General features: G+C 58.0%; 1 protein-coding gene across 1 annotated transcript; it reads right to left on the bottom strand.

Moving 5' to 3' along the window:
- Positions 1-452: 452 nt before the first annotated feature.
- BARHL1 (BarH like homeobox 1) lies at positions 453-7,075 on the bottom strand. The gene is made up of 3 exons (XM_078061314.1): positions 6,610-7,075; positions 2,463-2,685; positions 453-747 (listed from the first exon to the last, which is right to left on the bottom strand). The coding sequence occupies exons 1-3, from the start codon at positions 7,073-7,075 to the stop codon at positions 453-455; spliced, it is 984 nt and encodes a 327-aa protein (XP_077917440.1).
- Positions 7,076-16,163: the final 9,088 nt, after the last annotated feature.

Raw genomic sequence — 16,163 nt, 5'->3', positions numbered from 1 at the left:
AGCTCTGCTGCAGCCCGGGCGCTCGGAGGAGGGCTCCCCGCTCCCCTCCGCCTGTTGGGGTGCGAGGAGAGGGCTGGGTGTACACCTGGAGCACGGAGAGGGGGAGCGGGAACGAGTGCAGCGTCGGGGCCGCCCTCCACCTGCTCCCAAGGAGGTGCAGGGGGGCGCCTTGGGGAAGCTGGCGAGGGGTCGGGGGTCCTGTATGTACATCCTGCGGGTGGAAGTGGCTCCCTGATGGCGTGGCCGGGACGGAGCACGCCGAGGGGGGTTAGGGAGACTCAGTCCTGGTCCGGGCCTCAGTAGACTTGGCATAGGGCCCTTGGGGGGACGCTGGCTGGGACTCCAGGGAGGGCCGGCCAGGGGGCCCCGGGGAAGGGGCGTTGAAACCCCGCGCCCCCCGAAGGGCAGGCGGAAGGGGCCCACGCAGAGCCCCGGGGAGGCGGGCGGGCGCTTCACCGAGGCTGCGCGGCGCGCGGGAGGACGCCGGCCAGCGGGGGCAGCGGCGGGGGCGGCTCGCTGGCGCCCTGGAGTCCGTGGATGAGGATGCGGGGCACCAGAGGTCTCTGCAGGGCCGGCGGCGGCGCGCTGGGCCCGCGGTACAGATAGAGTGCGGCGCCGGGATCCAGGTTGGAAACTAGGCTCTGCGGGTAGAAATAAGGCGACGGGAACATCCGCTGGAGCGCTGAGTAATTGCCTGCCTCCGCCAGCAGCTCCAACCCGACTGCCGTCTGTCGCTTCCATTTAGTCCTAGGGACCGAAATAAACACGTACGGCGGGGTCAGGGCTGTGGCGCGGAAGACCCCTGCCCCTCATGAGTGCTTGGCCCAGAGCGCCTTCAGGGAGGTCAAGAAAGATCACACGGGTTTGTTAATAAATAATGGGGTGCCAGGCACCATCCTCAGGTGTCACATGCATCGGCTCCTGTAATCTTCCACCGGCCTTTCGTGGCCGTTATCCCTATTTTACAGATCAGAAAACTAAGGCGTTGGCCAGTTTTGAAGATGGTCTCCAAAGAGGCAGAGCCCGGGCTCTAAGCCAGCTGTCTGACCCCAAAGATGGGGTTCTAACCTCACCACACTCTGCTCCGAGGATCGAGGATCGCAGGATACACTTGGAGCTGGGTGTTGGGGCTGCGCACGCCAGTCCTCGTATCTGCCCCCTGGGGGGACTTAGGAAGTCGACCCCCTGGGGGAGGGTGGAGGGGACTGGGGGTGGGGGGTGGAAGAGGTTGGTCAGCTAGCGGTGGAAGGGGGCTCTGGGCAGCTGAACCGCCGCCCTGGCAGATGCAAACACCTCGAGGTGCCCCGTTCGGCGGAGCTTCTGTGGAAGCAGCGCGCAGGCCAGAGTCGGCAACTAGAGAGTATGAGTACCCGCTGCACACACCTCTTCGCCACACCCGCTGTCCCCGGCACCCAGCTCCCAGGCCGGCGAGGAGCCCTGTGGCCTGTGGGGGCCCGAATTCGGAGACCACCAACCGAGTGTTGGCCTGGGGTTGGAGGAGGCAGGGAAGTCGAGGCCATGCTCGTTCGTGGCCTGAGCTTTAGCTGGGACTGCTGGGTGCACCTGGCCGGCGAGGCTGGGCCAGCCGGCCGCGGTCCCGCCAAGGCAGGCACGGCCACACCAACCGCGTTTCCCTCCCTGAATTATTCATCATCATCATAATTGTGTAATTACTGTAACGGGCCTTAATTATTGATGCCCCGAGCAGTAATCGGTATTTATTATTAATGGGGAGACGTGTTCTGAGGCTTGTTTATGGAACGCACAATTCCAGCCTCCACTGAGTGTGAGTGTGATTGTGGGTGTGTGTGACTGTGTGAACTGTGTCAGTGTGTGTGTGTGTGTGAGCGATTTCGTCCTGGGACGGTGCTGGGGAGGGAGATTAGGAAGCACCAGGTTCTAGACCAGGGCCTGCCAGTTTCCAGAGCACCCTGTCCCCAGGGAGCCAGAGCTGGGTCTGTTCTTCCTCCGGTTTCAGGACTGTAAAGGCTGAGGTGGCCAGAAGAGCCCCTGGAGAGCTCAAACAGCCCCCCCAACATACACATCAGATGCTGCGCCCTTGTTCCTCCCCCCTCCAAGACATTCTGGATACTGAGGCCACCACCCTTCCCCTGGCCTGGCATCCTGCCCTCCTGCTGGGAGAGCTCAGCGGGCCCCAAGAGGGGCTAAGGCTGGTCCCGGTGGGGAGGGTAGGACCCTGGCTGGGGTAGGGGCAGGCCCATGTGTCTGTCCTCCTGTCCTGGAGGGGGATGACAGGGCACTGGAGACCGAGTCCAGTCCTGTCGCTGTCCCTCACTGTGGACTTCCGGCAAGGCCTTCTCCCCGGGAGGCCTGAGTTTTCTTTTACAGAATAGGGAAATTGCAGGGGCCCCAGGCGGTGCACTGGTGGGTCCCACGGAAGGGCAGTTAGGAAAGAAGGGGGACCCTCTACGCCCCCACCCCACCCCACAGCCAGGCCTCACCTCCGGTTCTGGTACCAGGTCTTCACCTGCGTGTCGGTGAGGTTGAGCGAAGCGGCGAGCTCCATGCGGTCCTGCACGCTCAGGTACTTCTGCCGCTCGAAGCTGCGCTCCAGCTGCGCCAGCTGATGGTCAGTGAAGGCCGTGCGCGCCTTGCGGGGCTTCTTCAGGCGCACTGGGGGGCTGTCCCGGGAGCTGGAGATCTCGCGGTCGCCCTCCTCCTTCACTGCGGAGACACAGCGGTGCGTCAGGGCCCGCCTCGCCGCCTGCCTGCCGGCGCCCTCCTGCCCCAGCCGCCCGCTGGCCCGCCCCGTTCGTGTAAACGCGGCTCCTGACAGCGGTGGCCCCGCCGCACTCAGGCGCGTGGGGCCGCGGCAAAGCGGCTCAAAGGCGGGACCTCCCGGCCCCCCAGCGCAGGGCGTGAGCCCTGACGGAGGAGGAGGAGGATTGACACCTCCGGGGACAAATGATCCAAAGCGAGAGAACCCGACCCGCTCGCTCTCCGCCGCGCTCCCTGGAGGGATCAACGGAGTAACCGTGCCGGAGCCGAGCGACCGGGTGGAGCCGCTGGGGGAGGGGAGGGGCCCGTGGGTTCCAGCGGGTGGGCTGCGTAGGTGCGCGCTTCCGTGGTGCGGGTCTGCGCTCGGAATCCGCAGCCCGATTTTCCGGCCGCGTGCGGACCCTGAAGGGAGGAAGCTGAGGGCCGGCATGTGGGGAGAAAAACCCGCGTGGAGAAACAAAAACCTGTTCACCCCGCAGCGAATCATTGTCCTGAGAAACCAATAACTGGCCGCGTGAGATGCGACGCGGGAGTGCTCGCCTCCGCCGTCCCTAAGCTACCTACAGACCGGGGTGCGGAGGGCGGCGCGGGCCGGGAGCGCGAAGCTCTTGGAAGAACAAGCGAGGCGTTTGCCCCTCGGATGCGCGCATCGCCGTGGTCCGTGTTTCCTTGTCAATACGACGCTCCCGGTCGTGTGTTTGCGCCCCACGATCGGGACACCCCGGCAGGGGCCCCGCTCTTAAGGCCCAAGAATGGCGGGGGGGGGGGCGTTTCTTTTTTCCCCCAGGCACCTTCGTTCGGGGTCGACTGCACGGAAAACGCACACTTGATAGAACAAGCTCAGCGATCTCCCTCCTTCTCTCCCTAAAGTGATGATACAACCCAAAAGACCATGTCCCCAAAATTGGCTGCGCGAGCTGGGGCTTCCCCTCTCTTTTTCTCTATTTCCCTTTATGGTGAGTTTCATTGTGCGGGGCGTTTGCAGTGACAGGGTTCAGCTGAATGCAAGTTGATTTCTCTCTGTAGGAAACAATAATCCGGTTAATTGAGCCACTAGGGAGCAAGACTTTTCAACCGGAAAAGGCAGAGGTTCTCGTCCGGGAGGGCTCCGGCACCGGGTGCGCGGAGGCAGACGAGCAGGGAAGCCTCGCTGGATGCCTCCCTCCTGTCTCCACCAGGCTGGTGCGCCAGGCTCTCCCTGCCCTCCCTGAGCTGGGGCCACGCTGAGGTATGGCCACCTCAGGAGGTGTGTTAGGATGGGCGAAATCTGAGTTCTGTCTGTGCCGGAAGGTGAAGTTGAAACGAGTGTGGGGAAACAATTACTCAAACCTCAAACTTGATATTGTGGAAACCTTACTCTTTGATGGAGCTGCCGGGACTGACTGTGGAAACCCCCAGCTTCTTAGGGCTGAGGTGGGGGATTGAGTTTGTGGTGTCAGGAAGAATACTCGGGCGTTTCTCTAATCCCTCTTTGCCACAGGCTGGATGTGCACTGGGTGCCGCTCAGCCTCAGCCTCCGGGACAGTCTCAGCCCAGTGGGGCCTCGGACTCTGGTCTGGAGGCCACATCTCGATGCTCCAGAGTTCCAGGCCCACCGACCCAGCCTGCTCCGAGCAAAGTGCTGGCTCGATTTCTCCACGGACATTGGCCCTAGCAGGCAGGACCTAGCGGCGGACCGCCTGACTTCAAAGCCTGGTTTCAGTTTCTTTCAGTGTGATGCTTGAGGAGCCTCTGATGCCAAAGACTCGGGATGGGGCTGACCTTCCCTCTGTACCCGCCTTGGAAGAAATTGTTCTTAGCATGGGAGGTGGATGGGGAGTTGAATTGCTCAGATGCCCACCCCGGCTGGCTGGCTGGCTCGCTCGGTGTGTTTCTGTCTCCACAAGGCTTCCTAATTGGGGCCCTGAAAAACTCGCCTGCACGTTGGAGAAACGCTCCAGACATTGTCTCAGCGGTGGCTGTTCCCGTTTTTTCTTCTACCCTGGAGCTTTGTAAGTGCAAAGGCAGCTGTGCCTAGGGGCGGGGGTGGGGGTGGGGGAGAACTTCACCCCCCTCTGCTCCAAACCTATTTAAGTGATATGTGGACAGCCGGCCCTCATCACCTCCCTGATCAGATATCATCAGGGACAGGAGAGGAAAATTGATATTCCAATTATCATAAACGAAATCTCGCCTCAAAATCCCACCTACGGGCAAAGAAATAAAAGGAGACAAGAGCCAAACTCTCTTTCACTTCCACTGGCACCAGCCGTTGGCATGCCGTGTTGGGGATTCTCACCCCTTACTCTAACCATAAAGCTGGGGTTTTGCTGAGGATTATTAATAATAAACCACTATGTTATAAATATATATTTGCATTGCCTACCCCGCTCCCCCAGCACCTGTCTTTCTCCAGGGCAAGTTTTCTTTGCCTCTCTAAACAGGCCCCAGGGGGAGGGGCAAGGGTCGCTGGCCCACATGCCTCTGGACCTCCTTCTTGGCTTCTCTAGCCCAACTGGCCCTTTCTCTAGGCACAGCTGGCCCAGCGAGGCCGAAGGAGACTCTCCGCAGTTTGTGTGGGGAAGTGGAGGGCAGCGCGATGTGGAGTGGGGCCCCAAAGGGGTTTCGGTTTGTGGTCAGGGCCTGTCCACAAATGAATTGTTGGTTGGGAGGAGAGTGTTAAAGTGAGCTTCCCTAAATTCTTGTGAGGACTTAGTACAAATAGGGTGGAGCAGGTGCAGGGCTCCCAAGACAATAAAGAGGTTGCCTTTATTAGGGAAGTTTTGTGTCATGAAAAGCATTCCCGGAATTAATTGTAATTCTGAAAGAGCTCTGAGCAGCCTCTGCCAGCCCCTAGTTTTCTGCTGGATGGGGGACACAGGGCTCTACTCCCTTGACACCGAAAGACTCCTTCCCCTCCTGCCTCCTGACTTCTTCCTAGCAAGAATTTTGCGCCTCTGGCCTCACCAAAGAGCTAAAGTGGCTAGGGGTGAGAAAGAAAATTAGGGACTCTTTCCTTCTTTCCTTTCCCCCTTTCCTCTTAATCCCAATCTCAGCTTCCTGGTCAAAACCAATGTAAAAGGAAAAACAACAACAAGAAGACTCACAGAGGTGGAAAGGCAAATGAAGGGGCAGCAACTCCAATACTGGGGAAACGGGGCTGGTCACTCGCGAGTCTCTGGGTCCCACACACTACACAACCTGAAGTTGGCTGCTCGATGCACTTGAAATCAAATTCAGTGAGAACCGTGGGGTGGGTGCAGGGTCCTCCCCTCTCGACCAGACTTCTGAACCTGCTCCCAGTCAGCTGCCCCCAGTTGCTCTTTCTACTTTGAAGTGAGCCTTTCTTTTGCATGATTCCCAGGGCCCAGATCACACTGGGCCCAACGGGAGGGAAAGCTCAGTTCCTCTTCCTGCTTGGAAGTTCAGATTAAAGGGGAAAATTCTGACTGTTCTTAAGGCTCCATCTGAAATATCCTGCTAGGTTTTCACTCTTACAAAAGGGCGTTCAAGCAGAACCCTTTGGATCTTGCATTGCTTCTGCAAGATTTTTTCCCAGAGAACCACTAGCCCAATAGGAACCTGCTCCTGCCCACCAGTGCTGCTGGGAAAGTGGTCCCAGGTGAAGTTTAGAAAGTTCGCTTTGTGCATTTTGGGGAATCTCTCCTCGGGCACACAGTGTCCGTCTTCCACTTTCTCTGCTGGGCTCTGCTGCTCAAAGGCATAGCCACGGGGCCAGCTGAAAGGTTCAGACAAGACCAAAAGGTTCAGCCTGGGCCCCTAGGGAACTCCAAGTGAACACGTACATGTCCCTGTATGCTTTTAGAAATATAGCAGTTCTTAGAAATGTAGCATGCCCCCTCCCCAAGTTTTCTCCCCCTGTTTTCTTACCTTTATACTCAGAGTCCGACGAGGTGTTACTGCCACTTTTGTCCAGCTTGTCTCTAAAGTCCTCCCCAGCCTTGGCCACAAGACGGCCCCCAGGCTCAGGGGCAGCCGGCTGCCCGCTGCTAGAGTAGGGTGCACAGGCCGCTAATGGTTTGCAGTCGGCAAGGATGTCCCTGATCAGAAAGGAGGAGGTCACGGTGCGCGACTGGGCTGGGGCTGAGAGCTGCCCAGGCTGCAGGTGGGAGTCCAAACCTGGGCCTGATGCCCCGCCAGGCCTCGGGGTGCCCGTCTCCAGACAGTCCCTTCCTGGTGAGGCTGGTGAAGAGCAGTCGCTGCTGCTCTCCGAGCGCGGACTCAGCTCCAGGGGTGAGCGGCAGTCCCCAAGCAAGGGGTCCCCCTTGGGAAGGGCGGGGCTGCCCGCGCGGTGGGAGAGAATGGAGTCGATCCCAAAGCCATTGGAGCCTTCCATAGCCAAGCTGCGACCTGTCCTCCCCAAAAGCTCCCCACCCACCCCCAACCCCAGCCGCCGCTGCCCCTGCCCCTAGCTGCGGGCTGGCATGGGGAAGGCGGGCAGGGAGCCTGCGGGCACCTTGGACGGAGTTCAGCCTTGGGGGAGCCGGGGAGCTCTGGGCCAACCTCCTCTGCGCATTAGATCCAAAAGGGCTCAGCGCGTCTTCTGCAGCATCGCGCCGAGCTGCCGAGCCGAGGGGGGGTGGTGGGAGTGTCAGGGAGGAATGGGAGGGAGGGTGCGCCAAGTTGGGGAGAGCAAAGGGGGAGATGGACGGCCTGAGCGCCCCTTTGGCACAGAAGAGATGCGAGGTTGTTGGAATCTAAATAAAGAACGGCTTAAAAAAAAAAAACCGAAACCGCACGCCTCCTCCAGGCTAGCAGTGGCCGAGGGCAGCGGGGTCAGAACCGCGGACAGCAGCGGGCCGGAGCGGCGCTACCAGCCGGCGGAACGGAGCGCACCTGGCGGCGTCAGCACCGCGGATAGCGGCGGCGGCGGCGGCGGCCCGCGGCGCATGACGCTCCACCTGGCCAGGGAGGTCCTGTCGCCACGCTCTCACCGCTCCGGGGGCCCGTCAGCACCGAGGACAGCGCCTCCGGCTCCGCGGTTGCAGCTCTCAGCGCGTCCTCCGCGCGCGCCTTCGCCTCCCCCCCTTCCTTTAAAAAATGAACTTGTGTCACTTTTACTTTGGGGCTGGGTTTTTTTTGTTTCTTTTTTTTTTTCGTTGTGTTGTGTGTGTTTTTTTTAAAGGGGACTCGCCCACGTGTCCCCGGAGTGATGACGCTGATTGGCTCCGGCCGATTTTGGGGGTGATGTCACGGCTCCGCAAGCCGCTGCCCGATTCCCTTTCAGTTTGATTAAAAGAGACACTGAATTAATTACAGCACAGACCCAACTGTTTACCGGCGATTTCCACACGGTTTGCTTTCATTAGGCCAGTGATGAGGCTCCTAATGAGGGTGATTAGCCGAGGGGGGCACGGGCTAGCGGGGAGGGGTCCGGAGCCGACTGCCGCTGCCGGTGGGTTGGGGTGGGAGGTTTTTAAAATTTCCCCTAACCTCTTCCACAGTTATTCGAATTATTCGTCCGCGGGGCTGTCAGAAAGGCTTTCTCCACCTCCCCCCGCCCCCCACCTCTACCGCATTTTTCTTCCTCCAGCGAGAGAAAGGGACTCAACCCAGCAGAGAAAGAAGTGTGTGTGTCTGTGAAGAAGCCCTGACCTGGTGTGGGGAAGAGATGTTAGTTTAAGCGACATTGTTTTGGGGCGTTTTCGTTGGGCTTTAGATGTTTCCCGCCTAGGACATTTGCAGCCCTCTCTCTACCCTCTTTGGACCCTGCGGGCCTGGCAGGAGTTTGGGAAAGCCTGGTGTCGGCCCTGAAACGGGGCCAGAACGATGGCTTCATTGTGGGGCGAGGGTGGAGAAGGTGGGAAGATCGCGTCTGGGACATTGAGGACCCCAGGAAATCTGTGTGGCCCCAAGGAGGCAGCGCACAGGACAAAGAAGGCGGGGACCCCTATCCAGCCGATAGCCCGTCCTGTGGCACCGGGTGTCTTTGTACCTCCAAACAGGGACGCGAAAGAGCTTCCGTGTGCAAGTATAGACGTCTGCGAACAGCCTGCTTGGCTTCTTACTCCGAGAGGAGCCGGAGCTCGCCCGGGAATGTATTTTCGAGGCAGCGCTGGAAACACGGTCTTTTCATTGTAAATAATGCGCCCCCTCGCCCTCCCCACTCCCCGAACCACGGTGCTCTAGTTCGGTGCCTTTCAGGGGTTGGCCTCCAGTGTTGGGGCGCAGAGCGGCTTGCAAATCTGAAGCGCGTCCCGGGCTGGGATCCTCCTGGCGGGGCCCCGGGGATCGCGACCCGGGCCGGTGGTCAAGGGCAGAGAGAGCCGAGCCGGCGTGCCTGCAGGCCGGCCCGCCAGCCTGAGGCGCCCTTCGCCAGCTCCACGCCAGGAGCCCAGGCCTTCCCAGGTGGGCCTGCGTGCTGCCGTCCCCTTCCCCACGGGCCCCCAGAAAACTACTCGGACCTCGTGTCGGGCTTAGCATCCGAGACCGCTGCGGAACTATGAGGCCCCCACATCCCCCCAAACCCGAGACTCGGCCCATGGAAGCCCCGCGTGGCCCGGCGAGCAGAAACTTTCTTCTTCCTCCGGCGAGGTTGGCGGTGGCCTCACGCCTGGCTCCCTGCGCTCTCCCCCTGCGCCCGCCGGCAGATTGGAAGCGGCCTCGCCGCCGGCCGGGCTGGGAGCGAGGACGGGCGGCTCCCCGGGGACCGTGGGCCCCGCTCGGCTGCAAGCTGTCGGGGAGGCGGGAGGGCGGGCGCCGAGGGGCCAAGAGCAGACAGGCCCCCGCCCCGGCGCGGCCGCACGGTTGCAGTGGGCACCTCCCGCAGCGGACCGGCCAGCGGGTCGTTAAATTTTCGTTAGGTGGATGGGGAGGGGGACATAAATCACAAGGGCCGCAGGCTGCCCTGGCCCTTCTCGGCCAGCCCCCAGCTTGGGCCTGGTTCCTCCTTCCCTGGGCACCTCTGGAGGCTTTTTCTACTCTCTCCACTCTGTCGCCCCACCCCTGCTCCTTCTGGCCTGGTGCTGCATCCCTGGAGAACCCCATCTCCACCGGAGCACCCAAGGTCCCAACTCAGTCAACAAGATCCCCCATCCTGGGCCTCTTAGCAGTCGTGATGCCCCCAGGGCCAGGATCCATGGACCCCGCGAGGTCATGAGAAAGTCATTGTCGGCTCTTGCCCACAGGTGGGTCTTGAGCAGCCCCTTTTCTGGCCTCCTGGTCTTAGGCTGGGGTTTGGATCCTGGACCTAGTGAAAGCGAAAGCGAAGCCTCCGCCAGTGCTGAGCCCTGAGCCAGGGGGTCAGAGCTGCAGCAGGTGCGTGGAGTGTGTGTGTAAGAGCGACGAACATTCTACAGTTGAAAAGAACAGCATGAACCCCAACTTCCTGCAGCCCTGACTGGCTTCTTAGCATTCCTTAGAGCCCAAGAATATTTAACAAGTTGTTAGTGTACTATCATTAGTATTGAATGACCATGGTCTATTCTAATATAGAACATGCTATGCAATTTCATTTGGAAATTTCTCTGAGATTCAGTGTTCGTTAACCTCGTTTTATTCCTATTCGGGTGTTTCCAGCTCTGCCACCAGGACTCCTCCTTTCTCTTTTCTCCATTACCTGGCTGCTTCTTGCATCTCAGCCTGTCCACAGCCTGAGAGATATGTGTGTGTGCTCACCTGGGCTCTTGTTTAGCCAGGAAGGGGCCCAAGAATTGGCATCTGACTAGGCATCCAGGGGTTCCTGGTTGGGTGATCCGCCCAACCCTTTGAGAAAGGAGACTGGTCGGTCCCGGAAGGATATAAGGGCTTTGAGGTCCAGCAAAGCTGGGTGTGGACCATAGCAAGTGACTTAACCTCTGAGAGCTCCGTTTACATAGCAGGAGGCAGACCTCTCTCCCCACTTCCCAAGGAGGAAGTGGGCCTGGTGGAGGGGCTTGGGGGCCTCAAGGGAAGCAAAGTGAATGAGTGTCAGGCTCCCAGGACTACTCAGTCTTAACCAAGGGCTGGAACTGCCACTCCAGCGCCCACGCTCCCTCTTCTGGACTCCAGACCCTTTTCCCCAGCCTCCCACTTCCTCTTGGAACTTCTAGCTTCAAATTCCTGTCCCTAGGCCTCCCCAGCCCTTTGAGGCTGCTTTTTAAAAACCCTTCAGCCTCTCCATGGACCCAGAGACCTAGAAGGTACCAAACCTCTCACCCACAGGCAAGGAGACGTGCCAGAGAAGGAGCTGTTGCTCATCTCCAGGGCAGGAAGGGCAGCTGCATGGACAAGTCTTCAGAAGACCTGGGCTCTGGCCCTGACCTTACTCTGGACAGACCATGTCTCTGGCCTGGACCTCAGCTCTCCTTTAGGTACAAAGATGTTAAGCTTCAGAGGTTTGTAGTGAGGGCTGTGGGTGGCAGAGGCCCATGGAGGCCGATGGAGATGCTGATGAGGGAGAACCCACGTCCTCCTGCTCCATCTGAGGCTCTTGGTTCGGGTCTGGCTTTGGGTCAGGAATGGGCCTGGGAGTGTCTGGGCCTCTGGCTGGGCCATGGTTCTCACCAGCTTCCTTCTTCCCAGCCTCGCCTCCTTCTCCACTGAATGCCACCAGGCCCCAAGCATGGAGGAGGGGCTGTTCTGGCTTGTTTTGTTCGCCTGGCTCAGCAAGCAGAGCCACACAGGGGAGATGTGCTCAAAGCTTTCTGAGAATGATCCTCAGGTCTTCTCTGCTCACAAAGAATTGTAACTTGAATGCCATTCAAGGTTCTGAGTAACTGGGACCAGGGGCAGTACAGTGTGGCCAGGGCGGATGGTTGAGCATGTGGACTGCAGAACTGACTAGACCTGAAGAAGCAGAATCCTGGCTCTGGAGTCCAAGCTGGGACTAAGGGGAGGCCGGTGAGGTGAGTCACAGACATCTTTACTGAAACTATTGCTATTTTGCCCCATCAGGGATTTTAAAATTTTGATTAAAAAAATATTGCATTAAAGTATTGTTTGTCTTGGTTACCGAGTTTGGGGGCAGTCCTGGAAATGTTGTGCCTTACCTGCCTCACCATAGTCCCAGCCCTGCTCTGTGACCTTGAGCAAACACTTTCTGAGCCGTGGCTTTTTTAGCTATAAGATGAGGATGATATTGCCCACTCTACGTGGTCGTTGTGAGCACTCTGCACCGGGCTCAGATGCTAGAGAGGAGTGATTATGTAATTCATGGTACAGCTACCACTAACAACAACCAAAGCTTTTTCTCTGGCCAGTTATCTTGTCTCACCAGCCCCCGCTGCAGAGGTCAGCTCCCCCCTTGGCCCAGGGCCTTCCAACTAAAACCTGTTTTTAATGTGGAGTGGGCAGGGGACTTGGATGATATAGGCCAGGCCTGGATGCTAATATCTCTCTGCTCTGCAAACAGATGGGTTGGACAAGGATTTGGACACTTTGTGGGCCTCAAGGTCATGCTGTTCTCAACTGTTTGTGTTGGTTTAGCTCAAAACCCCATGGAGCTCCTGAAACCAGAAAGAGAACGTATTCTTTATTTTCCTCCCCTCCTTTCCACCCTCTTCCCTCCCCCCTTCCTTCCCTTCCTCCCTTCCTTCCTCCCCTTTTTCCTTGCTGAGCATGCACTCTGGCCTGTGCACCGTGCTAGATGCTGGTGATGCCATGGGGATTATGACAGAAAGGACCCGCCTCACGAATCCAAGGACAGTGGTGCCCATTCATCTAAACTCCATTTTGTAGATAATTTCTCATTTGTGGATTCAAGTTTAAAGTGTACCTGCATCCAGTTCTGGGAAGCTGTGTAAAAAGCCAACCTAATTTTTATTTTTCTCATTTAATGATGATTTCCAGCATCAAAGCATTTCCCAAGTAAAAAGAAATGCAGCAAAAAGACTGTTTGGGTCCAAAAAGCCAAACGCAAGGGAAGATACTTGATTGGAAACAGACCTGTCTGGCTTCCCTGAGGCCCACCTGGGCATCTGAGCCTCTGGTCCGCTTGCTGCCATGGAGATGCGCCTTCTCTAGCCCCCTAAATCTGTGATTTCTAAGCCATCACTGCTTGAGGCCCTGGGATAGGTGAACCAAAAAACCAAACCATCTCTATCTGGATCCCAAGCCCAGCCCCGGGGACTGGATTTAGAATCTGCGGCCTACCAACAAGCTTCCTCTTCAGACTTCTAGCAACGCCCTGCCAGGCAGAAGCAGAAATCTCCATTGACTCCCTGCTACCGACCCTGATAAAAATCCTGCATGACAGACTCCAGAGTCCTGTCTCTGTTCTTCTGGCCTAGAAAACAATTATCTGGTTATGTCAGTGGGAGAGACAGAGAAAGAGAGGCAGAGACGCAGAGAGGGATGGGGAGAGGAAGAGAGAGAGGGAAGGAGAGGAGAGGAAAGGAGAGGAGAGGAGAGGAGAAAAAAATGAATGAGGATGAGGTTTGAGCTCTTGTTTAAAAACCAGGAAGTAGACCCAAGTCAGTGGGGGTTGAGCACGAACAGAAAGCCAGACCTACCACCCAAGAGGTCTGTCCCAGTCCTCGTTTGGCGGCTAAGTCACTCTGCAACCCTCTGTCTTGTCTGGCAGGACTCGATGTTTTCTCAAGCCCCTCCCTGTTCCCCGAGTCCTACTTCCAGAGGCCCCATCTAGGCACTCTCACACCCCACCCCACGCCTGCGCTCGCTCCCCCTCCAGCCAAGGGCTCAGCAGCAGGGACAGGGCCCCTTCCCACCTCAGAGGGCACCTCAAGGAATTTCAAGCTGACCAGGGCAGGGTCCAGCTGCTTCCCTGTGGCTCATGAAGGCCGTGCACATGGGCCTCTTTGTTTGGTGAAATCTCTGATGGGATGTTGCCAAGAAACTCAGCCAAGACGTAAAATGCTAACCAGCAAGGAGATGAACAAAACCAGGGGCATAAGGCCGTACCTCTGGTGGTGGCCGTCCTCGAGAGGCCATTTATTGGTGGTTGATGAGGAGGACTTGGGATGCAAAGCTCAGCTCTCCCCATTTCCACCCACCTTGGAGAAGTAGTTTTGGGAGCAGGCTCTGGAACGCGTGGGGCTTGCTTATTTTCCACCTGTGAAGTGAGGGTGGTGGTGGTAGAGGGAGGTTAACCGGTGATTCCCATGGCCCCTCCTGGCTGGAACCTCCGGGACTCTACCCTGGGTCATGAAGGGCAGGCAGAGCAACCCCAGCTATGCTGGGGGGACCGCCAGTCAGGGTCAACGCAAGCGAGCACAAGTGTTTGGTCCGATGCAACTGGACACCCAAGAAGGTGGCATCAGACCGGAATCTGACCTGGGGCTTGAAGTGTGCATGAATAATTAATGAGGAGGGAGGGACTCCGGGAGGGAAGGACCGGGAACTTCTGCGGCCTCTGACTTGGACTTGCCAGAGGGTGGCGCTGTAGGACAAGGAGCTGAGGGACTCTCGGAGGAGAGCGGCTCAGGCCTGGGCCAGGGGCACCCAGAAGCTGGGATCTCCAGGACAGGACGCAGCCCCCGGGGCATCTGCCCCAGCCCCAGCAGGTCTCACGGCGCGCAGCCCACCCTGCTGGGGCCCGACGTGCTTGCGCAAGCCAGAGAGCTACCCCGTAGCTTTTTCTGTCCCACTCTGGACTTTCCCCTTGGCCCAGGTCCTTGGAAAAGCAGACCGGGAGGGGCCCCTTCCCTCGTTGTCTCAGCAGAGATTGCCCCACCCTTTGGTGGACAGAGCATAACTTCGGGTCCCTCAGGAAATTCTGCGTCCTGATGTGCCTCCTTCCCCTTCCTGTAGGGGACTTCAGAGCAAAAAAGTGGGTTAAATTCAAAATATCTTTACCTTCTTGAGGTACCTGGATGTAAAGGCTTTTGTTCCTTTATTATTTTTTTAAAAGATTTTGTTTATTTGAGAGAGAGAGAGCATGAACTGGGGGGAGGGGCAGAGGGAGAGGGAGAAGCAGGCTCCCTGCTGAGCAGAGAACCCGCTGAGCAGAGAACCCGATGCGGGACTCGATCCCAAGATCCCATGATCCCACGATCCCACGATCCCACGATCCCACTACCCCAGGATCCCAGGATCATAACCTGAGCCGAAGGCAGACGCTTAGCTGACTGAGCCATGCAGGCGCCCCAGCTTTTGTTCCTTTAAAACACACCCTCGTCCCTCAATTGTTCACAGGATTCTGGTTGCGCCTTTTCAGTGCGCTTTATTAATAAGAAGACAATAATTCACATCAATCTCTTGCTTCAAAGTGCCAGCCGCTGTGCTATTTATGTTGTACACATTCTCGACTGTAATCATGATCTAATTTAGCTTGCGATGTCCTGTACCGTGCCAGGGTCCTGTCTCACAGGTGAGGCACAGAGACGTTAAGACACTTACTTGCTCGAGGGCACACAGAAATTACTTGATGAGGCTGGGCTTCATGCTCTTGACCACATGGAATGGCGGCCAGCTCAGTGGCCAGGCCCCTTGGGCTCTCCTGTGCTCCCACTCCAGGCTCCCTGCTCCCTGCCGGTCAGAAGGCTTCAGGATGGCTTTGGCCAAGATCAGTGGGGGGTGCTTGTTTCCCTCTGGCTTGTGTGGTGGAAGGGGGATCTCCAGCCCTTGGAGGAGGTTGGGGTCTGTCAAAGCCCTGGCTGGGCTAGGTTCCTGAGGGGTGCTAGTGTGTGTGGCATTTGTCTGGCATTGGAAGGCATGCGTGTGTGGGGGTGGGGGTGGGAGGGCTGATCAAGAAATCCAACCAGACCTGTAACCACCGGACTTGGGTGTGTCTCCTGGCCCAGCGCTTGGCCCGCAGGGGGCGGGGGGCGTGAGCTGTGGCAGCTGTTGGAGCAGCGGGGTCCTTCCACAGTTACCACTGGTACTTACATATGCCGGGCCCTTGGGATCTTGGGTCCCTGATCCCATGCAACATCCCTGCTAGAGAAGAGACAGGCAGTAAACCAGGCATCATTGTTTGGTTGAGAATAAAACAAGTCGATGTGAATTTTACTGGTGGCGATTTCAGGGACCACCTTTTGAGTAGGGGACTTGATTTTTGAGCTAAGATCTGAATGACAAGAAGGGGTGGGCAGGTGACAGTTGGGGACCCAGGTGTTCCAGGCAGAGGGAAAAGCAAGCAGGAAGCCTAAGGCAGGAGTGAGGGCTATGGCTGTGGGTATAGTGCCCAGAGGTGGGAGATGAAGCCAGAAGGACAGCCTTTGGCTGCCTCCCCTAGGACACCGTGGGCTGGGTGAGGAGTGTGGAGTTTGCTTCAAGAGCAGCAGAAGCTGCTGGAATGCTAAGGGGCTGCTCAGTGGAGAGCATGGTTGGGAGGGTAGCGGGGAGAGGGCAAGTTCTCCAGAGACATGGTGGCGCTCAGAGAGGAGGGGACGGGTAGGGGTCTTTTGGAAGCCATACTGACAGGCTTGTCTCTGGATTCGAGGCGAGAGAGGAGGGAAACAGTAATGAAGATCTTTGCTTCAGCAGCAGGGTTGATGGTGTCACATACGAGATGGGGGAAACTGAGGGAGAAACAAGTTTGGGGG

This window comes from Halichoerus grypus, chromosome 14 (genome assembly GCF_964656455.1).
Source record: "Halichoerus grypus chromosome 14, mHalGry1.hap1.1, whole genome shotgun sequence".
NCBI classification, from domain to species: Eukaryota; Metazoa; Chordata; class Mammalia; order Carnivora; family Phocidae; genus Halichoerus; species Halichoerus grypus.
Note: the sequence above shows the minus strand (reverse complement) of the source record. Positions and strands in the feature narration are given on the sequence as shown.